General features: G+C 41.3%; 2 protein-coding genes across 4 annotated transcripts; both read right to left on the reverse strand.

The window, feature by feature from the left end:
- Positions 1 to 463: 463 nt before the first annotated feature.
- Positions 464 to 4477, reverse strand: LOC130429505 (uncharacterized). The gene is made up of 2 exons (XM_056758102.1): positions 3872 to 4477; positions 464 to 3790 (listed from the first exon to the last, which is right to left on the reverse strand). The coding sequence occupies exon 2, from the start codon at positions 2483 to 2485 to the stop codon at positions 1550 to 1552; it is 936 nt and encodes a 311-aa protein (XP_056614080.1). The 5' UTR covers positions 2486 to 3790; positions 3872 to 4477; the 3' UTR covers positions 464 to 1549.
- Positions 4478 to 10082: 5605 nt separating this feature from the next.
- LOC130429503 (obscurin-like) lies at positions 10083 to 23978 on the reverse strand. 3 transcript variants are annotated; one of them, XM_056758098.1, is made up of 7 exons: positions 23856 to 23978; positions 18939 to 19259; positions 17283 to 17531; positions 14986 to 15255; positions 13023 to 13133; positions 12874 to 12903; positions 10083 to 10929 (listed from the first exon to the last, which is right to left on the reverse strand). In XM_056758098.1, exons 1-6 carry the CDS (start codon positions 23896 to 23898, stop codon positions 12890 to 12892), a joined length of 1008 nt encoding a protein of 335 aa, XP_056614076.1. In that variant the 5' UTR covers positions 23899 to 23978; the 3' UTR covers positions 10083 to 10929; positions 12874 to 12889. The 3 variants fall into 3 exon arrangements, with proteins under 3 accessions (XP_056614076.1, XP_056614074.1, XP_056614077.1); XM_056758096.1 differs by lacking the exon at positions 12874 to 12903; XM_056758099.1 differs by lacking the exons at positions 12874 to 12903; positions 17283 to 17531.
- Positions 23979 to 24833: the final 855 nt, after the last annotated feature.

Here is a 24833-nt window from a genome sequence, read left to right on the forward strand (position 1 = left end):
AGAGTAGACGATAACGTAGTCTAAGTAGACAAGGGTGGTATCCATCAGTTGGTTGCCTAGACAACGCTGCATCAGCCGTTGGAATGTGGCGGGGGCGTTGCAAAGGCCGAACGGCATCCGGTCCCATTCATATAGGCCGAAGGGGGTAGTGAACGCTGTCTTCTCCCTGTCATGCTCATCCATCTGCACCTGCCAATAACCGCTGGCCAAGTCAAGAGTGGAATACCAGGTGGCTTGTGTGAGGCTCGTAAGAGAGTCTTCAACTCGAGGCAACGGGAAAGCATCTCTTTTGGTTACTTGATTCAGCCTTCGGTAATCCACACAAAACCTCCAGGAACCTGTTTTCTTTCGAACCAGCACTATCGGGGCGGCCCAAGGGCTACTGCTCTCTCTAATAACCCCTTGTCGAGCATCCCTCGTAAAAGGGTGCGGACCTCTGAGTATAAGGTCGGGGGCACGGGTCGATAACGCTCTCGGCTGGGTGCAGCGTCCCCAGTTGGGATTTGATGTCTTACCACCTCTGTGCGACCGTAGTCCTCGTCATGAGTGGAAAACAAGTGTTGCCACTTCCTCAAGAACTCTTGGAGTTGTCCCAATTGCTCTTCACCTAGTCCTTCACCCCGTAAAGACTCCCCCGTCAGGTGGGCAGGCATTCCTCTTCCTGTCTCTCCCGCCTCCGGACCAGCTCGTGCCAGGGCCACCTCGACCACTGTCGGGCTCACTCGATTGAAATTAACTTCACCCTGTTCACGAACCTGCTGGGGTCTCACTGAGGTCACTCGGGCCAACCGTTGGTGATGATACAAATGCACAGGAAAGGGGTTCATGTTCCTGACCCGCACTGAGACCCGGCCCCCCCGAACAGTCGCCAATCCTCGAGCGACTTCCACCTTGGGACCATCTTCGTGAGGTTCCACCATGACCCATTCTTCCGGACTATAAAGTCGAGGGGGCAACCTGGCCCAGACCACAGCCTCACTCTGAGCTGGAATGGATAAGGCGTAACGGCAGGCCACTCTTCCCGTGCTTTCCCTATCCCCCTGTCGTTCGGCAAGACATACCCGGCGGCAGTCAGCCCTGATGCGGTCCCACTCCTGGCCGGCCGATGTTGTAACTGCCCGAGCCGGTCTACTCCGAAACAAATCCTCCCAACAGTCTGCAATGACGTTCATCCCAATCAGGGCACGATGAGACCCCAGGCATGTGTCTCGTACGACCACCACTCCTTTCTGAGACACTACAACCCCGTGAATCTTCAGATCGGTCACAAGATATCCTACGTACGGGATGTCGAGGCCATTTGCCCCACGTAGCGTCAACCAGGGGGCTTCCGCAGGTGGTCGACTTTCGGTGCCAAACAACTCATGGGCCAAGCTTTCGGTGAATAGGGTCACTTGGGAGCCTGTATCCAAAAGGCACTGCACTTCCTGGTCATTAACCTGAACCACCACCACCGGGCAACAGCCCACCAAGCGGCTCCTAAAAGATGTAGGTAGGAAGGGGTCTGATGAGGGGGTCCCGACCACTTGACCCACAGTGGCCGGAAACTCTAAAAACCCCCTTGCGATGCACGTCGAGCAGGACACTGACGAAAGTAATGCCCCGGCTCTCCACAGCCGTTACAGATGGGACGCCCGTGTTCATCCCACTGGAATCGAGAGCCCGAAGGTCGGGATGGACGGCGGTCGGGGGGACGATTCCCATCAGAGTAAGTCCGCTCCCGCGGTAAAGAGGACAACTGGGGGCGTTCTCGACGGAGCTCCTCCATAAAAGATTTGGACAGGTCAGACATTTGTTCCCGCACATCTCTCTTCAGTTCTTCCCGTAGGGCCTGCTTCCAGTCGGGTGCCACAGTAGTCGAAGGGGTGCCCCCAACGTTCGTGGCTAGACAGCTGGGGGGATCTACATTCTCCGCATGATCATGCTCAAGGGCCAGCGCTTCTCGTCGAAGCTCTTCAAAAGTCAGATTCGGTGTTCGTCGAAATTGCACCCGCAGACTCTGGCGCACAGGACCCTCCCGTAACCCCAGTAAAAACTGATCTCGGAGCAGAGCCTCTTCGCCCCCCAGGCCATGATCCTGTCTCCCCGTAAGTCTAGAAAACTGCTCCCGCAGCTGTAGGGTAAATGCCCGAACAGATTGGCGAGGGCCTTGCCGAGAATTAAAGAATTTCGTTCTCAGAACAGCTACCGGGGTGGCGTCTCCATATTGTCCCGTGAGAAAGTCAAAAATGGCCTGGACAGTTGCTCGGGTTGCTTCCGGAGCCGCCTGAACTTCTCTTCTCGCTTCTCCATCCAAGGAGTTTAGAACAAACTGGACCTTCTGTGGGGCGCTCAAACCTTGAAGCCCTGCCAGGTACTCTACCTGGGTCTTCCACATCGACAAACTCATCTCAGATCCCGGGCCTCCATACTTCGGAGCCCACGGAGCCCCCATGAAGATCGGCATGACCGGTTGCCGCACCCCGGGCTCTCCCTCTTCTGCCATCTCACCTCTGGTCGCTCAACTCGAGGCAGACCCTGCCGACTACGCCAAAAGTCTGTCACAGGTCGGGATGGGTCAAGCCGGACTACGCCCACCCCTGAACCAGGACCACCTCGAGGAGCGTATCAGAGGGAGAAATCGGAGACAGAATAAAATTTCAACAAGTTTTATTTAGAAGTAAAAGCAATTTGAAAATCCTAGTCTAAAATCTTCTTCCTTCTTGCCCTCAGGAATCGAAGGTGAACAGTACAACAACCAGGGTCTCTCCCTCTCTCTTCCTCAGTGCGGGCCCTGTAGTGAATGGGGCGGTGGACAGGTAAATTGTCAGGTAGGTCTTTCCCAGGTGGAGATGCAGTAAACAGGCGAACGGCCCGGTAAGTCTCTCTGGTAAGTAAATATTTCCAACCTCCCTTCCTTCACAGGTACGAGATCCGGAGCAGATGGCCGTCAGTCAGGTACGTATACAGCAGATTCACACTCTGATGATGGGGTGGCGAGGGAATCTTTACAGGGTAAGCGAATAATTTCAACCTCCCTCTCTCCACAGGCACAGAAACTGGAACAGAGGAATACTCCAGACAAAGTGTACCAACCCCGTTCGTAACAGAAGGACAGCCACTTCTCTCAGCACAGGTGACTATAAGGATACAGTAGACTCGAAGTCAACCGGTTGCACAGGGCTCCTACTGAAACAGACAGAAGGGATACTTCAAGTAAGCATACGGTTCACATGAGTTGGAAGGGGACGAACACTTCTCACGATACAGATGAATTGCAGGAATTCCCTAGACTCAATTCGACAGGCTGAGCAAGACCTCTTCTGGCCTAGATGAAGTGGATATTCCAGACAGAACGGACCGGCTTTACGTTCACAGCAGAGGGACAGTCACTTCTCCCCACACAGGTGGGCTCCCAGGTTGCAGCAGGCTCAAAGTCGATGGGCTGAACGGGACCTCTACTGGAGCAGACAGAAAGGGTGCTTCACACAAGGTATACAGTTCATGTGCATAGAAGGGAGTGAGCACTTCTCACAATACGGCTGCGTTGCAGGAATACAGCAGACTCAACGTCAGCAGGATGAATGGGACTTCTACGGAGACAGACCACGAACAATTCAACAAGGCATCTCGTCTCTTATTCACTCAAACAGAGGGGTTAATTCAGAGTCCAGATGATAATTCCTCAACATCCACTCAGTTAGAACAGAGCAATGACACAGAACTCTCACTATTGACAGTAGACCAGCGTAGCACAGGGAGAGTGCACGGCAAAGGGAATGTATCTTCCACACACACAGCAATTCCACTTCTAGCATATAAAGTGGGGGAAACGTCAATCTTAGGCACTGAAATCTCACTTCACGACGTGCAATTTAAAGCCCGCACTCACCCTTGGGTCTCTGTCCGAGGGGGCCGCGTTCATCAATGCTGCAAAGGGTATTTCGGGATGTTTTTCTTCACAAACACAGGCAGAGTTCACATCACCATTTATGATGGAGAAAGAGACAGGAGGTCGGCAATGAATCAGTACAATCCACTCGGTGACATTTATGATCGTGATCCACACACTCCAAACCACATCCAATTCAGTGTCGAATACATGCAATTACGAGACTCAGTTCTCGACTACCTAGCTCCTCTCCAATGCAAACAGGATATTTCACTTTCCCTCTGTTGCCCTCGAGTCCCTCATCAAGTCCACACTCTCCTCTTCATTCACCCGCACTCCAATAACTGCAACCACTCGATAAAACGACTTCTCACGGGAGAGAACCACCCCGACAGTCTCTTTCTCTTGCTTTTTATACTCTCTCAAGTGCTGACAGGACCTCACTCAAACCCCCAAGGTAAATTCCCCACACCTGTTTCCAATCGGTCATTTGGGGTTGTCATGGCAACAGACGCACACACAGGCCTGGGACCGGTGTTACACTCAAAGTGTCCCAGCGGAAACACGGCTTCAACGGGAATAAGTTCCATATACCATTTGTCACACCGTGACAATGGTAATACATTTAGGCCGTCTAAAACAGTGATTGTACTTGTGCATTAAAAGCTTTCAACCATGTCGGATCTCAAATGAGCTGGTAAGAGCATTGCTTTAACAACGCAAGGTTGTGGCTTCGATCCCAGGGGATTGCAAACACCTATGTAAAATGTATAGGATAAAGCAATGTAAGTCGCTTTGGATAAAAGCATCTGCCAAATGCATAAATGTAAATGTCTAAACCTATTTACAGAGCGCATGTTTAATTTGGTTGCGCATGCGCACCTGCGCACCACTCATGGGCATCCCTGCACATAATGTCTTATTATGTTGAGATTAAAAAAGATGAAGACATTATGAGATGGTAATGATATGATAGCAGAGTATACATGAATGAAAAACTTTCATTAGTTAAAAAAAAATGTGTAATTTACAATTTATTATATTTCATTCTTAAACTTTATCTGAAATTCTTGTCAGGACTTTGTCCTTCCTGTTTTTCAGTTCTCTAACTCTCTGGACAAGGTCAGGACAGAAACATGTCCTGTGGTTGATTTGTGTGGAGACGCGCGGCTGCTGTTGTTACTTTGCGCCACGTGTCCTCCTGTCATGTCTCTCAGCCCTGCCCTTCTGTCTCCCGTAATCATTCCTCAGTGTTTAATCTCTGTCACCTGCCGTTCTCCTCCCTTTGGTAATTATCCCTCGTCAGTTGTTCCTTATTTAAATGCCCTTTGGTTCCCAGTTCCTTGTCAGATTGTTGTCGCTGTTTATGTTGTTTCATGTTATGCTTCTTCGTATAGGATTATTCAAGGCTTATTGTCCCTGTTATTTTTCTCTGTTTTGAGTGATTAAAATATTTTGTTAAACCTTACCTGCCTGCGCCTACGGAGTCCTTTTAGGGACATGGTGGTGGAAAAAAAAATGTGAGGGAGGAGTAAAATATATTTTAAGGCTTTTGCGTTATCTCGTATAATCATGGCGTTCCCCCTGAGAAACATTGCGTTATCTTGCAAAAACTTTTGCGTTATCTTGCAAACACATTTGCGTTCTCTCGCAAACCATTTTGAATTCGAACAAACACCATCCATCCATCCATCCATCCATCCATCTTCTTCTGCTTATCCGGGGCCGGGTCGCGGGGGCATCAATCTAAGCAGTGATGCCCAGACTTCCCTCTCCCTAGACACTTCCTCCAGCTCTTCCTGGGGGACACCGAGACGTTCCCAGGCCAGCCAGGAGACCCACCAGCGTGTCATAGGTCTCCCCTGGGGTCTCCTCCCGGTGGGACATGCCTGGAACACCTTCCCGGGAAGGCGTCCAGGGGGCGTCCACCGAGCCACCTCAGCTGGCCCTTCTCGATGTGGAGGAGCTGCGGCTCTACTCTGAGCTCCTCCCGAGTGACCGAGCTTCTCACCCTGTCTCTAAGGGATCGCCCTGAGAACCATGGCCTCGGATTTGGAGGTGCTGATTCTCATCCCAGCCGCTTGTAGTACCTGAGACCGATCAGACACGCAATAACTAATTCAATTTCTTAAATATTGCAGCAATATGTAGGTCCCCAAGCTAGTCGCTTGGGGACCTACCCCCAATCTGCAACTTACACCAAGGGCAGGACAAGATCTCTGGTGACCATAGCAACTCACACCAATCCATCAAGATAGAGTATTTTACGACCGAATGGAATGTAGGGAGCTGAACTCTCTTTACTCACTTTGGGGACAGACATACAATTCTAAATGCATTTATATGGAAATGTACATATATTCATTTATAACATTTCCATGTATTGATGTTCTGGTTGTTATGTCTGTTTTTATACATTAATCCAAAGTATCCATAAATGTGTGTTTAACTACTGGAATTTTTAGATTTGTAGTAACTCATTTAACCAAGATGATATTTAGATCATGTTTTGTGTCTATGAGCTACATTTGTGATGTCCTTTATGTTGATGTTTGTTGTGTTTTGGTAACTCTTTTCATATTAGTTTTATCAAACTCTTAGAAGTCTTAGTGAACATCCAATCAGCTCTAACAAGCAAAACACCATCTGAGAGACAAAGACAATTAACTTTCCCTCCAAAGTTGCATCTCCTGATTGGATCAGTCACGTCTGTAGGATGTGACATCCTTACAGTTTAAAAGAGACCACGAGAAGAGTCTCTTTTTCTCTTTTGTGTAGTCTTTGAGTTGTGTGTGTGTGTTTGGTGGGGGGTTTTTAGGAGTTGATCTTCAGGTTTGCAGTTTGTGGGGGTTTGTTCTGCATCTCCTTGCGTTCTGCATCCCCAAAGGATGGACTAGAAGAAGACTTTACCTTTAACCCATAAGTTTGTGCCAGGCTGCGGCCTCGTCTTTCCAGATACAGATCCTCTGCATAAAACTGGTTCTCTCTGATCACTTTCAGCCAAGATCAACTGGAGCCTTAACAAACTGCATCAGGACACTTTCTTTCTTTTGATGAGCAAGACGTGCAAGTATCAAACTTAGTCTTATTAATGGATACATTGGGCATCATTAATCCTTTTAACAAAGGTGCTGATGTTTAGTTCAGGCTATTGATCTTCTGAATATCATAAACTGCCATAATCCATGCTTTGTTCTTCTCTTTGCTTCAACTTCAACCTTCTACCAATGCTTAACTGTATGTGTGTGTATGGTAGCTTAGTATGTGTCTAGTGTAGGTAATAAAGTCCTGTCTTGTTTCACACGTGATGTTGTTTGTAGTTCATGCTCATAATCTGGAGTCCCTAAACATGCCGATTCTTGCTACCTACTCGTAATGCTAAGTGATTTCCCCAAATCATGAATTTGATCCAGATAATTATAATTGATCATTATTGATTAAATTCATCCCAATTTGGGTTGATATTTGTTTCCCTTACAAAGGGTGGTGGAGAAAATATTACTTATAAGTGAGATCAAAGCTCATGATAATTCTTACATATTTGATGAAGAATAGTGTTTAAAGAATACTGTTCCTCATTGAATTCACTACACGCTTCACACTCGGCTGCAAACAGTCCCAGTGCATGCTGAAGGTTCTGGTCTGATGGGGCCAGCACGACGACATCATTGGCAAAGAGCAGAGATGAAATTGTGTGGTACCCAAACCCGACGCCCTCCGGCCCCTGGCTGCGCCTAGAAATTCTGTCCATAAAAATAATGAACAGAACCGGCGACAAAGGGCAGCCCTGCCGGAGTCCAACATGCACCGGGAAGAAGTCTGACTTACTGCCGGCAATGCGACCAAGCTCCTGCTCCGGTCGTACAGGGACCGGATAGCCCTTAGCAAAGGGTCCCGAATCCCATACTCCCGGAGCACCCTCCACAAGATGCCGCGTGGGACACAGTCGAATGCCTTCTCAACAAAACACATGTGGATTGGTTGGGCAAACTCCCATGAACCCTCCAGCACCCTGGAGAGGTTATACAGCTGGTCCAGTGTTCCACGACCGGGACGGAAACCACACTGTTCCTCCTGAATCCGAGGTTCTACCATCGGCCGGATTCTCCTCTCCAGTACCCTGGCATAGACTTTCCCGGGGAGGATGAGGTCTGCCAGTCCAAGGGCACTGTCCCCGACCACCACGCGGTGCTGCAGAGGCGTGTCAGCCAAGACAGCCCCACAACATCCAGAGACTTGAGGGACTCAGGGTGGATCTCATCCACCCCCGGTGCCCTGCCACCGAGGAGTTTCTTGACTACCTCGGTGACTTCAGTCAGAGTGATGGACGAGTCCGCCTCCATACCCTCAGCCTCTGCTTCCTCAATGGAAGACGTGACGGCGGGATTGAGGAGATCCTCGAAGTATTCCTTCCACCGCCCGATGATATCCCCGGTCGAGGTCAACAGCTGCCCCCCTCCACTGTAAACAGCGTTGGTAGGGCACTGCTTCCCCCTCCTGAGGCGCCGGACGGTTTGCCAGAATCTCTTCGAGGCCGACCGATAGTCCTTCTCCATGGCCACACCGAACTCCTCCCAGGCCCGAGTTTTAGCCTCACCAACCACCCGGGCTGCAGTCCGCTTGGCCGGTCGGTACCCGCCAGTTTAGCAACGTTTACCTCACAAGTTATTGGTCGGGGAATCTATTATGAACCAGTCCATTGTTAATGTACGGAGCGGAATAACAGGACGTTTGAATGTTTTGCGAGATAAAGCAAATATGTTTGTGAGAGAACGCAATGTTTCTAGGGGGAACGCAAAAGTTTTGCAAAATAACGCAAAAACTATAAAATTACTTTTTCTCTTTCGTCTAATATTTTTCCCACCACCGTGTCCCCAGAAGGGATCCGTAGTATTGCTATTTTGCATACGATATACATTTATAACCCTTTATGAATACATGTTGGTTTCTGCTCTCTTTAGACGCTGACAAACATCCAATAGATCGACATGATGAAGGTGAGAATTCTCTGAATGAAATAAACTCAGATTTACAGATCAGATGTGTTCACTCTTAAATCTAAAAGTGTTTTGTTGTTGTTTATTATTACAGCAGCAGATGTTCATCATACTGAAGGAGGAACACATTCAGTTTATATAGTTGTGATCTCTTGTGCTGTTGGATGTGTGATGATTGTATCTGGACTGCTGATGTTCTTCATCTGCAGAAGACACACAAACACAAGTCAACAACAACAACAAAGTAAATGACAGATACAGATGATCAGAGAGACTGACAGATGAGAGATGAACTGTGAATCAATTATTTTAGACTTCTAATGATAGTTGAGAGTTTTGTTGTTGTATTTGTAATCTATCTTTATAGTTACAGATCAGACTCATGAAGACGAGATCACGTATGCTGATCCAACATTCTACAAACACCATGCAGAGAACAGAGTAAATCATGATTTATTTATATTGATCCGCTATAACACTTTAAGTATGTTTTGATTTTACATCATTGACAGTTCTGGTTACGAGTGGGGCTTCAGTATTGCTTTTTTCTACCAGTGGTTTATTTTGATATGATTTTCATCAGACATTTTGAATTATGGCATATTATTATGAATTAGCCACCTTCAAAATGGTTTATGTAAGATCAGGCCGAACAAACAGCAAGTTTGAACAAAAATAAAAATTCGAAAGAGAAGATATCCCAGTCTTCATTATAGAATACTAAAACATCATCCTTTCATTAAATGACTTCCATGTCCTCCTACAGTGCTTCATATCTACTGTTTGAACTTGTGTGTTTGTGTTTCTCACAGAGAGGTCAAGAAGAGGATGATGTGGTGTATGCAGGTGTCGTCACAAGACGCTGATCAATCAAATATAAAGAATGTTATAATCACATTTACTTTGATTTAGTTTACTCATTTTTTGTTGAACTATGATTGTATGTGTTTAGTTTTTCTTTGAGTGTTCTTTTTAGATTATTGCCTTTTAATTTTACATTTATGCATTTGGCAGACGCTTTCGACTTACATTGCTTTATCCTATACATTTATACATAGGTATTTGCAATCCCCTGGGATCGAAACCACAACCTTGCGTTGTTAACACAATGCTCTTACCACTGAGCTAAAGGAAAGCTATTTTCACAATTTCATTTTGACATTGCCGGTTTTGCTGTTATACTATAAAGTAAAAAAAAAGCTGTTACAAAAGCATAACCAGTAATGTTTTATAAATTGAATAATCATACATTTATTAAAATGTACATTAATGACTTCTTTAGAATGATCAATGTCATTTACTCGTCCCAGACGGATGAAAGGGTCTTGGTGTGTTTCAAGTCATATGCTGAAGTTGTTTACAACATTACACTCAAATCATCATTTATTCGCACCACTGTTGAAAATTTGTACATGAAGTGGTTGTCTGGAAATAAACTTAATAAAAATAAAGTTCATCAAATGAGAAGTGAGAGCAGATCAACACAAAATATCCCCCAGTGTACAGAATAGCTCTACTGTGTGTTAAGTGTGACTACAGATAACATTAATGACAACATCAACATTTATGGAACTTTTCCTTCAATTGAAACCTAAATTGACTTCGTTATTTGAGAGAGAGAGAGATAGAGAGAGAACAGCAGTGTAATGATCTTTTACACATTGAGTCTATTTTTGCTGTAGCACAGGCTGAGTAAAAACAATAGCACATCAATCATGCTTAAAATATACACATTTACAAAAATACTACATCTGCATGATTTTAAATAAATTCATCCCATCACGCAAAAAAAACAAATCCAGTAGCCTATATACTAAAAAAGGTGTAATGTCTCTAAACCAGTGGTTCTCAACATGGGGCCCCAGCTGACATTCATGGGGGCCTCAGGATGACTCATAATTTAAAATGAGACAAAATGTTGAGCATTGAAAAATATTTTGTCTTTTGTCATCATCTGTATATTCAGAGAATGTATGAGCTATTGATGGTTGAAGTCTCCTCATTCTTCCTCATTCTTCAAATGTTTAACGGTGTCCTTCTCTTCTTCTTTTTGACTTTTTTCTGTAAGAGAACACAGACATAATCACAGGTGTTAATAGATCATGTGATCTCACATTTACATGTTATAAAGTGTACATACAGAAAGACATTTGGCAGACGCATTTATCCAAAGCGACTTACATTGCTTAATCCTATACATTATACATAGGTATTTGCAATCCCCTGGGATCGAACCCACAACCTTGCATTGTTAACGCAATGCTATTACCACTGAGCTACAGGAAAGCCAGTGGTAAGAGCATTTACAACAAAATAAGCACAAGATAAATCAACACAACAGCATTTCAGACAGTTAATAAGTTAGTATTTTAATGTAATTATTATATTTGATTTACTTCTATATTCATTTAATTTCAGCTTTTCAAGTAATTTGTCAATAAACAAATGTGTTTTTTTTTTCCTTGTGTTGTTTCCTCTGTTATTTCTCAGATATTACACTTGTTTCATTGTCTGTCAGCGAATTCTAAAGGTAATGTAATAGTTTTCTGCTTTTTGTTTTTAATGTCAATATAGTTGATCATGTCAATTCATTGTGTATTAACTAATGTTAACAGCTGCACTGTTTGATTTTTAACATGTATAAGTAAATGCTGAAATTAACATAATATAAAATCTATATTGCTTATTGTTATGTAAGTTAGTGAAAATGTTCTAAACCAATGTTAAGAAATACAGTTTATTGTAAAGTGTGACAAATAAATAATAAATCTCAAATGCTTATGGTATCTGTTATTAAAGAAACTTGTTAGCAGCATTTATACAAAGGTGACTGTATGTCTGTGTTTTAATCTAGAACAAAATAACCAAGTGTCCTATGATATTCTCTAACTCAACAGGCTTTATTTGGTATCATTTTATAATAAGGTGCTATTTGTTAACAATTAGTCAATGCATTAGCTAACATTATCTTACATACGTTCATCTAGAGCATTTATTCATATTAATTCATGTTAATTTTTCAGCATTTACTATTATTAAAATCAAACGTTGTCATTGCTAACGTAAGATAATACACAATAAACTAACATGAATAACTGTATTGACATGAACTAACATTAACAAGGATTAATAATTGTTGAAAAACTAAACTGTTAATTGTCAGCTAATGCATTTACTGTTAACATATTGCACCTTATTGTAAAGTGTTACCGATTTATTTTACTCGTAAAGCAAAAATGGCTGTTCTGAAATACAGAAACCATGGCTCAAACACTTTTTAGGATTTAGACTACAACTTGAAAAGCTCAATGTACAGTACATATACATTATAATAATAGTAAATATGTTTTTTAATTGTGTAAATTCTAATCTTGAGGTCAAACTGTATAAAATGTTCTTGTGCTGAAAACTGAAGACAAACATCTAAACCTTTTACATGGTCTGAGTTACAGGAAATCAAAATAAAATAACAGTTTGTGTCACAGTTTTAGTCAGTTTCGGTTTTGTTATGTTGTGGTTTTGTCTTCTGTGTTCATTGTCTGTGTTAGTCTTTGGTAAATAAGTCCCTCACCTGATTCTGTTCCCCATGTGTATTTAAGCCTGTCTGTTCATTAAGTTCTTTGTCTGCTTTTGATTTTGTTGCGACGCTTGTCATTCTCATGTTTATATATTTAAGTACTCTTTGTATTATATCTTTGTTCTAATGTGTTGTATACAATAAGCCATTGGACATTTTTTGTGTTATTTATATTAAGAAGAGACACATTTATATAACATGGTTGTTTCAGAAATGTAAACAGTTAACCAATTCTATACCAAATGGTTAATAATAAATGATATAAAACAAAAACTGTATTCAGTATCCACACATAAAGAGCAGAGTGTGAGAGACATTTATTTCATTAATCTGGATTGTGTTAGACAAGTAGATTAATTGTATATTTGTTTGAATATTATTGTTTTAGTGGTTGGTTTTTGTTTGTTTATTGTTGTGCTCTGACTCACCCCATATTCAAGCATTTCAACACCTAACACCTAACCACACACACACACACACACACACACACACACATCTGTCAGCAGTGCTGATACTTAACAATGATATAAATCCATTTTTTTTTTCATATGAAACAGTCATTGAATATGTTACTTACGTTTCCTGTAGCGCTTGTATAATACATATAAAACCCCCACCAGCAGCGGCAGCAGCAGGACCACTGCTAATACAGGACCAGCTGTAGTCCAGTGTGAACTCTGACTGGGTTCTGTAATGGCCAAAGAGAGACATTCCAGTTATTAGAGTTACTGCTCCTATCATCTGAATCAAAACATGATTTGAGTGATATTCTGTCTAAATGTCACTGTAATACAGATCTTCATTTACATATGTTTCTAGTCATTATAAATGTCACCCTGCCTGTGAAAACACAGTAATTTTTTTGTGATTTATGGTTTTCTACATAATATTATCCCACATTATGTAAATACATTACAATGTACTCCATTGTGATGAGCTGTAATTTTTAAATAAAAACTGTCATTTTGTCATTACAAAGCTGTGTTTGTATCATAAAGTTCAGTGTGACTGGGAAAGTGCAGCTCAACCGTGGCTAGTGGGAGCACAACCTAATACAGAAAAGCAGGACCAAGTGTTTGTGTTGCAGTGATGTTGATATGACATGTCTTCTACATTCTTTACCCAAGTTACTGTTTGTGTGAGCACACTGTAGTGTAGGAGGTCTTAGGAGGTATTTTATTTAGGAGATAAACAGTAAACACAAAGTAGACATTTTCACATTTATTGAATCAGTAAAGCGGGCTGTCATTCGCAAACTGAGTTTCCCAGAAGGGTCATTTATCAGGTTGTATCACACAGGCATTAAGACCTCTGATGCAACGCAAGCCGACCGACAGCACAGTATAAATATAAACTAAAGGACGCCGCAATTGGAGTTGTGTCCTTGTTGTCTGTCAGCGGTTTTGTGATGTAAGAGGTGAAATGTGCACATATTTGCTGTGTTTGAAAGTGCAAAAAGAAGGCTTAAGAGACAAATGGCCAGATTTACTAACAGTTTGCAGCAGGGCAGACGCCTCTTCTGGCATAATTGTTTTAACTGTCTGTATTTACTAAAGACACGCAATGAAAAATAGCACTGATTGAACTATCTCGACGACTGGCTTATCTTGGCACACTCGCGAGATCTGTTGTGTACACAAAGGGACCTTGTACTCTGGCACCTAGATCGATTGGGACTACAGGTCAACCGAGAGAAGGGGAAGCTCTCCCCGGTGCGGAGCATCCTCTTTCTCGGCATGAAACTCAACTCCGTCACCATGTCGGCGCAGCTGTCCGCAGTACGCGCCCAGTCACTGTTGAAATGCCTGGAGCACTTCAGGCAGCCAGCAGTCCCCCTGAAACAGTTTCAGAGGCTCCTGAGACACATGGTGTCCTCAGCGGGGATAATACCCCTCGGGTTGATGCACATGAGACCGCACCAACACTGGCTACAGAGTCGATATCCGAGGATAGCGTGGCACACCGGCTACAGGCGCATGGTGATAACGCCCTTCTGCCGACGCACCCTAACCCCCTGGTCTTCCATGACCTTTCTCCGGACTGAGGACCCTCTTGGGCAGGTTACGAGGCAGGTCGTGGTGACAACGGATGCCTCCCTGCAGGGGTGGGCTGCAGTGTGCAACGGGCACGCTGTAGCGGGGCGTTGGAGGAGCCCCCCGCCTGCGCTGGCATATCAATTGCCTACAGTTGTGGGCTGTGCTACTTGCACTGAGGAGGCTATGGCCTCTCGTACAGGACAACCACGTGCTGGTCACCTAGACAGCACTACAGCTGTGGCGGGATGCTTAGAGAGAGAGAATGTAGGTAAGACAGTTTTTCTATTTGTAGTGGTTCTCTGTTGAGCTGATTGGGTAGATGATGAGATTGCAGATAGAGAACCAGCTGGGTGAATTATGTGCTCGCTCTTTTCCCGAATTTTGTTAATTAAACATAATTTTATATGATCTATGTATCATTTACATAAAAGCAAATGTAAGTCAAATATGATGTCACGTCAATAGTTTAAAAAGCTCAGATGTAAAGATACTCAGGATACTCACCAGTGACAGTAACTTTGAATCTCTTGTGAATGATTTTGCTGCCAGTGATGTATACATCATAAAGTCCAGAATCTTCAGATCTGATGTTTGTAATGATGAGAGAACCAACCGAGTCTATATGAAATCTGCCTTTGGAGGTTGTTTTGTTTGAATAAGCTATGAGAGAGTTTTTAAACTTCCACTCTATCACATCTTCAGTCTTTGTACGAGTAGCATCAGTGTGTAGAGTATAATCATCTCCCTCGATCACTGACACTGACTCCACTTCATCTACATCACCAAACACACAGAGAAGAAAACAGATTTACAAAGATTAAACTTGATAAACTTGCCTGTTATTACAGTAAACAATTAATGAGCAAATTCTGATCTGTTCAGGTTCATAAACACATTCTCAGACTAACTAAACATTTCTCCAGAATAAACACATAACAGAAGATGAAGTGATAGATTTGTGTGTTCTGTGATGTTAATCTGATCATTTGTGCATATGTGTATAGAAAGAACACATCATGAACAGCTTCTGGTGTCTTTATTATACAGTCCTGCTCGTAAATTTGTGAACCCTTTATAATTACAAATCAGACAAAATATTATACTTAGCCATTTATTTATTCAGGAAAATTATCCAATATTACACATCTGTGAGTGCCAAAAGTATGTGAACTCATTCTTTCAGTATCTGTTGTGAGAATAACAGCAACTAAACTGTTCAAGTAACCGCTGATCAGTCGTGCATAATGACAGGGAGGAATTTAATCCCGTTCTTCAACACAGAACAGCTTTAACTCTGACGTGTTTGTGAGTTTCTTCACTTTAAGTCCATCCACAACATTTCAAATGGATTAATGTCTGGAGCCCGTTTCAGAAAACAGGTTTAGTGAAAACTGATAAAACTTTAATTGAACAATTGAACACAGAACCACAGAAAACAAATCAAATAAATGCAAAATATCTTAACATTAAAGTGATAGATTCTGTCATCATTTGCTCACCCTCATTTCATTTAATACCTGTATAAATGAGACAGATTAGAAAGTTAATTGGAAGAATGTTTGCAATTTTAAATTCTGTGATATCATTGACCGGCCTAGTAGGAAAAATTAATCGGTAGTCAAAGGTCCCAAGAAGTGTTTGTGTTCATAAATTCTTCAAAATATCTCACTTTGTGTTCAACAGAAGAAACAAATGTACAATACTCTTTCCTGCTATGATAGTGGATGCTCTCACAGAACTGACCATTTTGAAACAACCTGAGGGTGAGTAAATGATGACAGAATTTTCATTTTTGAGTGAAATATCTCTTTCGATGGGTCTTTAGTGAAAGTTGGCATTTAGAAATATAAGATGGCTCTGATGGTCTGATGTGATTTCTCCCGCTGCAGGGAGGGGTGGGAGGCTCATAGATGTCTGTGCAGATTTGTTGTTGACTCTGCTCTGACCTATATTTTCATTTGACAAATTCTGCACTGGGCTTTGCAATCTTTAATGTTATTGTAATGCAGCCAGATGCTGCTTGTTCTCAGATGCATTTCTTCAGACACGCTTAAGGGCTCTGTTAAGTCCAGCTGAATTGCGTATCGTTCTGCGTTTTGGGGTAAAACTGAAGCTCGAACATGTAGAGAGATGGTATAGTGTTGCCAACACCCTTTAATTCTGGAGGCGGGGTTTACATGACGAATGCATAGCATCTACGCACGTGGTCAGAGCGATTGCAGGTGTGTGTGGTGTGTGTACATCTGTACCATCTCTGCAACGCGACATTAAAGCATTCATGCTACTCAAATGTTATCCTTTTTTTAATTGAATACCTTATCTGACCTCACCTCAGCTGTTCGAAATGAGGTCACCGACGGTGATTTTCGATTGCAAATGTAGTTTGATGAGCCCTTTACACTTCAATCCGTCTCCACCGCCTCTTTCTGTGGCTCTGTATACCTAGCCTGTACCACTACACTAGCTAGTCGCTATCATCGGAGTGTGTTTTCCCCTTCCTTCTTTCACATAATGGTATGATCCTAGTCTATCCTCCCATGTGATTGGCAGCATGGTGTGCCCCTTCAAATATAGACCCGCCCTTACCTGCGGCTAAAGACTCGTCTCTCCCCGACAGGAGTCAGATAGAGCCGAGAGCGATACAACGAGTCGGGTCTTTGAACGAAAAGTACGAACGACACATCACTACTATTTACTCAAAAGTTAAAACATTATCAGTTACCTTAAAAACAACATTTTTTTATAATGGTTTAGTTTAACGTCAACAACTTTACTCAAAATATTATAAATAAGTGACTCACCACTGATCTTAACGCTGTATGTCTTGTGTGAGATGAAACCTCTACCATTGATTTCCACTCTATAATCTCCAGATTGATCGCGTCTGATGTTTACGATGTTCAGGTCTCCGGTCTGATTCTTCACTTCATGGTTTGAATCAGTTAAATCAGTGCCATTGAGCTTCCACTTCACATCATCTCTCTTTGCAGTAGAACCAGTCTTTAGAGTGATAGAATCTCCCTCCATCACTGACACTTTGATCAATTCTTCTGTATCAACAGCAAGCAAGGAAATAGAAACAGTCACAAAACAAACACTGAACATGTAATATTGTCAGTATTTACACATTATTACACAAAATAAACATGAACTGTGTAGTCCAGCATATGAGGCCACACTTAACGATTACATCTTCATATAAAAGACAAAGTTAGTTAAATAAAACTAATGAAGCATGGATCATCAGGTTTAGGTCCAGAGGGGTCATGTGCTGCTGTCAGATTCTGGAGCAACTTGGCATTTCTAACTGTATGTTTGAATAAAAATCAATTCCCCATGGAAGGAAATATAGTGTTTCATGTATAGATGATCTATATAAACAAGACATATATAATCATGAAATGATTTTTGTATTGATATCCACAGTACATGAAAGAGTTCAGTCAAACTATCACTTAATCTCAATGTGTTATTGTGATCACCAGAGATCAGTGTTGTGTTTGTGAAGTACATTTCACTGGATTACAAGTGACTCAACGCAAAGAAGTTGTGCATCCAGGAAGTTTAATGGTGTGTTTAAAGTTTTGTTTAAAATTTAGATGTAATGCCATTGTTGTACAGCAGGTGGTGTTGTGGATATAAAGAGAGGAAGAGAAACATTATGTAAACTACAGGATTCTTGAACTGCATATATTAAATACAAGAAATTAAACTTTATTTACAGTTATCTGAATGCTTGATTCTGATTGGCCAGTCACAGCATTTCAAGGTTGTTCTTTTGAAATAACAACCCCTCAAAACTAATAAAACCCTGTTACCAAGATGCTGAAGATCATTTTGAGAGGGGCAGTTTAATATTACACAAAAATTCATTATAAATATGTCTTTTAGTAACATATATAACATTATATTTACAAATGGTTAAACCAATTTGCCTGTTTGTGACGTTTGAACATCGTTTCTTACTTTAGAACCGAAAGTAAACAGCTTTTCCTATTGGAATGTCAGCATTCGCTAAAGATGAGCGGATAAAATATTTCAAATTCACATTTCATGTCCAGTTTTCTCATGTGGCAAGAAGCCGTGTAATAAGAGGGATGATGTAAAAGCAGCCGGCTGTTATTGCAAAATAAGCCCCTTCAGTGTGATACAAGACCCACCGCTTCACGTCCTCCTACAATAACAACTGGCTGCCTGTACATTATCCCTTACTTATTTCATTCACTGATCACTGTTTAAATCACAGCCCTGCTGTGTTAGTTTGTTTAAATGTTCTGAAATTGACAAATATGTATACACACTGTGTCTTAAAATATAGATGCATTTTACATCTTTTAACAAATAAAACATCATAATGATTGTTTATAATGATGAATCTTGATCATTCCAGAACAAATCAACTGTTTTAATAAACTGAATCCAGATAATGACAACTTTAAAAGACTTGAGTTACTCACCAATGACAAAAACTCTGAATGTCTTGTATATGGTTCCATCCTTCCTTATGATCTCCAGTTTATATTCTCCAGTGTCTTTAGATGTGATGTGTGTGATGTTGAGAGATCCAGTCTGACGGTCCAGATTCAGTCTGTCTCTGAATCTCCCATCAGTGTATTTTGGTTGACTATCTTTCACCTCTAAATCAATCTTTGCTACATTTGTGTCATTGAACCACAACAACAGATCTTCAGCTCTGTTTATAACCTCAGGATTAATCTGTAGTGTGACAGAATCTCCCTCTTTCACTGACACATTATCTTCTGTATCACCAAACACACCTGAAGAACACAAACACAAACTGTTATTTAATCAAATATAATCTTGTATAACACTGTATTGTTAAATGTGTGCTGCATTACACAGACTAGTGATGAATGTGTCAGATGTGTTCAGCTTTATCATTGTGTTGATAGATTACAGTGTTCTTTTATCAGATAATAAATACAGTTATTTATTCAGTTATGCTGTTTTTATAAAAGCAGATCATGTGACTGTAGTTATAGTCTTCAGTGCTGGATGGATAATCATCACCTCCTGCAACATTCCTCTACACATGTTCATTTGTTTATGGTATTGTTTTCACAGTACTCCGAAGTCAAAGCGAGGACATTACATTTATTGACCGTATGCTACATCATGATTAATAACCATTAATCGACCATAACAAAACATGTCCACTTTGTGCATTTAAGTTAATAGTAAATGACATAAGTATGTGAATTCTACATCTCTTTATTTGTGTCTCATAACATAGTGAGACAAACACAAACTTGTGCTCCAGTGTTTCAGTGAGTTTGCTTGACACAGAAGCAGCTGTCATCTACAAATGACTCGATGGAGATGTTTCTGTATTTAAACATTCATTTAATTTCTGAACGGCCTTTTCTACAACATAATGACTTTTACTGACTGCTCATTGAGATCACCAAACCACTGTTTGTGTTCATCTGTTTATCGAGCTCATTGAACTTCTTTAAATTAAACTTGTGAAGTACCGCAATTGTGATTAATTGTAAAGATTTTCCCTATATGAAACTTTGCATATGATCCTTGTTTGTTCCATTATCGTTATTTTGGCTTTTAGCTGTAGCTAGATCCCTTTTAGCCACAAGCGGTGTCGCACTGATGGTGTGACCTTGGTGTTGGACTGACTGCCCCCTACTGCGACGGTGAATGTCGTCACTTCCCGATACAAACATGCCCCATACATAAACCCACCCCCGCCACTGACAGGTTTCTGCGCAAGTGAAAGGAAATGCAAATGCAAAGGGAGGTATGACAGGCGTACTGCGCGACGCAAGAGGAAGGAATTGCCATTTCAGGGTCGTAACTTGTTAAACAGAGGTAATTCAATTGCGAATAGACTTTGCTTTTCCTTTTGAAATTTGGTGGACATTGTGCGCCACACAATTTTGAGCCACAATTTTTACACGAACAAATATAAACGGATTTGCAAATGAAGTTTGCAATTCCTTTTTAATTAAGTCCGCTAAATCATTCCATACACTTGGAACGGCGGGCCGGAGAGTTAGGACCAACGTTACCCGGAACGGAACAGATGGCCATAGCCGAGGAAGAAAGACAATAGTCCATGGGTTTAAACATCCTGTAAAATGTATTAGTGCTGTAGAAACGGGGAAGGAAACCCTCCGGTTCCGTCACAAAGAACATGAAATACATTGTCAGTGGTAGAGCGACCATCACACCTGTACAGTCGTGGCCAAAAGTTTTGAGAATTACATAAATATTGGAAATTGGAAAAGCTGCTGCTTAAGTTTTTATAATAGCAATTTGCATATACTCCAGAATGTTATGAAGAGTGATCAGATGAATTGCATAGTCCTTCTTTGTCATGTAAATTAACTTAATCCCCAAAAAAACCTTTCCACTGCATTTCATTGCTGTCATTAAAGGACCTGCTGAGATCATTTCAGTAATCATCTTGTTAACTCAGGTGAGAATGTTGACAAGCACAAGGCTGGAGATCATTATGTCAGGCTGATCGGGTTAGAATGGCAGACTTGACATGTTAAAAGGAGGGTGATGCTTGAAATCATTGTTCTTCCATTGTTAACCATGGTGACCTGCAAAGAAACTCGTGCAGCCATCATTGCATTGAATAAAAATGGCTTCAGAGGCAAGGATATTGTGGCTACTAAGATTGCACCTAAATCAACAATTTATAGGTTCTTCAAGAACTTCAAGGAAAGAGGTTCAATTCTTGTAAAGAAGGCTTCAGGCCGTCCAAGAAAGTCCAGCAAGCGCCAGGATCGTCTCCTAAAGAGGATTTAGCTGCGGGATCGGAGTGCCACCAGTGCAGAGCTTGCTCAGGAATGGCAGCAGGCAGGTGTGAGCGCATCTGCACGCACCGTGAGGCGAAGACTTTCGGAAGATGGCCTGGTGTCAAGAAGGGCAGCAAAGAAGCCACTTCTCTCCAAAAAAAACATCAGAGACAGATTGATCTTCTGCAGAAAGTATAGTGAATGGACTGCTGACGACTGGGGCAAAGTCATATTCTCTGCTGAAGCCCCTTTCCGATTGTTTGGGGCATCTGGAAAAAGGCTTGTCCGGAGAAGAAAAGGTGAGCGCTACCATCAGTCCTGTGTCATGCCAACAGTAAAGCATCCTAACACCATTCATGTGTGGGGTTGCTTCTCATTCAAGGGAGTGGGCTCACTCACAATTCTGCCCAAAAACACAGCCATGAATAAAGAATGGTACCAAAACACCCTCCAACAGCAACTTCTTCCAACAATCCAACAACAGTTTGGTGAAGAACAATGCATTTTCCAGCACAATGGAGCACCGTGCCATAAGGCAAAAGTGATAACTAAGTGGCTCGGGGACCAGAATGTTGAAATTTTGGGTCCATGGCCTGGAAACTCCCCAGATCTTAATCCTATTGAGAACTTGTGGTCAATCCTGAAGATGCGGGTGGACAAACAAAAACCCAATAATTCTGACAAACTCCAAGAAGTTATTATGAAAGAATGGGTTGCTATCAGTCAGGATTTGGCCCAGAAGTTGATTGAGAGCATGCCCAGTCGAATTGCAGAGGTCCTGAAAAAGAAGGGCCAACACTGCAAATACTGACTCTTTGCATAAATGTCATGTAATTGTCGATTAAAGCCTTTGAAACGTATGAAGTGGTTGTAATTATATTTCAGTACATCACAGAAACAACTGAAACAAAGATCTAAAAGCAGTTTAGCAGCAAACTTTTTGAAAACAAATATTTATGTAATTCTCAAAACTTTTGGCCACGACTGTACACATCTCAGCGTTCCACTCCAACTGCCTGCATGCTAACGTCGGAGCACGTGCATTCAAAAAACGTCATCTTACAGGTACATACACATTAGACATAGGTGGCCGTTACACACTGGGGTCTTCTGATTGGTCAGTTCAAATGACGTATGACTAATTTAATTTCCTATTTCATCTCATGTGTAACCACTGCAGTATTCAAGCAGGAATGTTAATAAACCCTCTTCATTTTAATTCATGTGTAGTTTATATAAACGGGCATTAAACAGTTAAATGTAAGAGTGATATCACACAGATCTTAAACACACAGTCAGCAGATTTACTTTAACAGTGAACCGTGACGCTTAAGAAAGTGAATGTCAGCCTTAATCTGTTGTACGTCTTTTTAGTCACAACTCAACCAAATCTGTGCCATAATTCCACCAGAAGTGACTCATATAGTCTGTGTGTTATACATCCAGACCAAGCTTATGTAAAATCACTTGTTTTAAAAATATTCACAAAATAATGTTCTCACTGTTTTGCACTTTGATGGAAATTAGATTTTTTTTCATATCTTATGTCATACTTATAAGTAATAGGTTACTGTAATTTAATTACTTTAATTACTTAATTCTCTAAGTTACTTTTATAGGTATTAATCAGTGTTTTAATTAAGTATGCTGTGATATAAAAATCAGAAATGATGTCTAATATTATTTTCCCTTCAAATGATCACCATGGACAGTGGAAATATATACAGGCAAAATAATCTCCCAAGAAAATCTGATAATATATTTATGTTAATAATTTGAGTGCATGCAGGGAAGTGAGAAATTGTTTGTTGACCTTCCACATGTTTTAGTGTAAAAAATGCAACTTATTATTTTCTGTTAATGTTGAATGTTATTTAATAACTGACTAGAGCTGCAGTACACTGTGTGCCTGACGAGTGTTTTACTGTAAATGTGTTTTTTTCTGTTATCCGGTGAAGAACGAAACCGAAAGTGATGAATATACAACGAACAAGAATATCATTCATCGTGCACGGGTAGAAAGAACAAACCCCGTTAAAAGTTATTGATATAGATGTGTTTATATTGTTGTAAAGTTATTTCATCATTATCTAAGATCAAATGAGGACTCGTCGTGTGTTTGAGGAACCGCACCCAAAACCACAAACCCCACCGAGATAAACACCCACAGAACCTGCGTCACAGTCATACACTCATAAACACAATTACATCACATTCATTCTTTTTCATAATTATTGTTATGATGTAAAACTGAAATCAATACATTTGTGTCCACAAGAGATAGAAATGAGATGCGCAACATCTTCCTGATGTATTCTCCGAAAACCGTTACGCGCCTCCTATTGGTCAACTGCCAAAACCCACATCCTGAATTTATACACCACAAAGACTAAACATGTGTATGAAGTGTTTTTATGAACACAATTATGTAACACATTTTACAAAATATCTGTTTCTACAGCATACAACTAATATTATTTGTTTATGTTAAAACAAATGAGAAAACTGGAGGATTGCAACAAATGCGCAATTTCTGTTACCGACTTAAAGATAAATCGTATCTGTTAAAGCTATAAAATAAATGTCTCTCACCATTCAGAAGCAAAGAACACAAGAGTAGTGAGAGATTCTTCATGGTGATGTTTCTCTGATGTGAACTCTCAAACGGTCTGAGATCAGTGATACAGACGCACTGTACCAGTCAGACCATGTCACGTGATCTCTGCAAAGGATGCTGCTCACGTCACACTCATTGAAAGTGTCCTGAAATGAACCCCAGAACAAAAAGAGCTATACAATGAAGCTAATGTAATTATTTAAAATAACAATGTCCTCAATGTACCTCTCTACTATATAAATGAACACAGAAGCTTATTAACAGGGTAGATTTCATCAGTAATGTCTGTATGCTGAAACACAGTGTGTGCTCATGTGGTGTAAATATGTCAGTGAGAGAGACACACATAATATTCATGATCAATGACCAAAAGCGCTTTGGATCTGACAGAAGACATGTGCTGCACTGTTACCCTGTTATGTCTGTTATTCACCATTTCATACAGTCTCGGGCGTCTCAGGAAGCGCGCCGCGCATGCGCACTACAGTTATTTACGGATGGTGGGCTTCCTGCTTGGTCTGGTCCGCTGTACTTGTGTTTGGCTGCGTTTCAATTTCTTTCTTGTGCTTCTCTTTCTTTCAAATGGTCACAGTGGAGGATGAAACATGTTTCAGTAACATTCAGTAACATTTTTAATTATCATAGCAATATTTTTTTCTGTTTCATTTATATTTTTATCTAAGTGTGTTTTGTTTATATTTATCGTGAGTCTTAAAGGGTCAAACTTCAAACAAAGACAGAGTAAAATTCTAATCGTGTGGTTAAAAATATTAAAGGATTAGTCAAGTGTCTCCGGGTGTGATGTTTGTCATCCATAACAGAAGCGCAGATGAATTCGAGTGCGATGTGATTGTGACCTCTAGTGGTGAGATGAGGAAACTGCAGTAGATGTGATTATATTGAAGTGAAATATTAAGGATTTTTGAAAAGAAACGAATAACACACTTATTGAT

The sequence above is a fragment of the Triplophysa dalaica genome, chromosome 10, assembly GCF_015846415.1.
Source record: "Triplophysa dalaica isolate WHDGS20190420 chromosome 10, ASM1584641v1, whole genome shotgun sequence".
NCBI classification, from domain to species: Eukaryota; Metazoa; Chordata; class Actinopteri; order Cypriniformes; family Nemacheilidae; genus Triplophysa; species Triplophysa dalaica.

What these genes read in the sequence shown, in the direction of transcription:
- LOC130429505 (XM_056758102.1), bottom strand. Translation starts at nt 2,485, where the DNA reads ATGGCAGAAGAGGGAGAGCCCGGGGTGCGGCAACCGGTCATGCCGATC.
- LOC130429503 (XM_056758096.1), bottom strand. Translation starts at nt 23,898, where the DNA reads ATGAAGAATCTCTCACTACTCTTGTGTTCTTTGCTTCTGAATG. An exon ending in ATTCAGAGTTTTTGTCATTG is followed by an intron (nt 17,532 to 18,938) that starts GTGAGTAACTCA and finishes CTGTTGATACAG; the next exon opens with AAGAATTGATCAAAGTGTCA. An exon ending in ATTCAAAGTTACTGTCACTG is followed by an intron (nt 13,134 to 14,985) that starts GTGAGTATCCTG and finishes TGGCCATTACAG; the next exon opens with AACCCAGTCAGAGTTCACAC.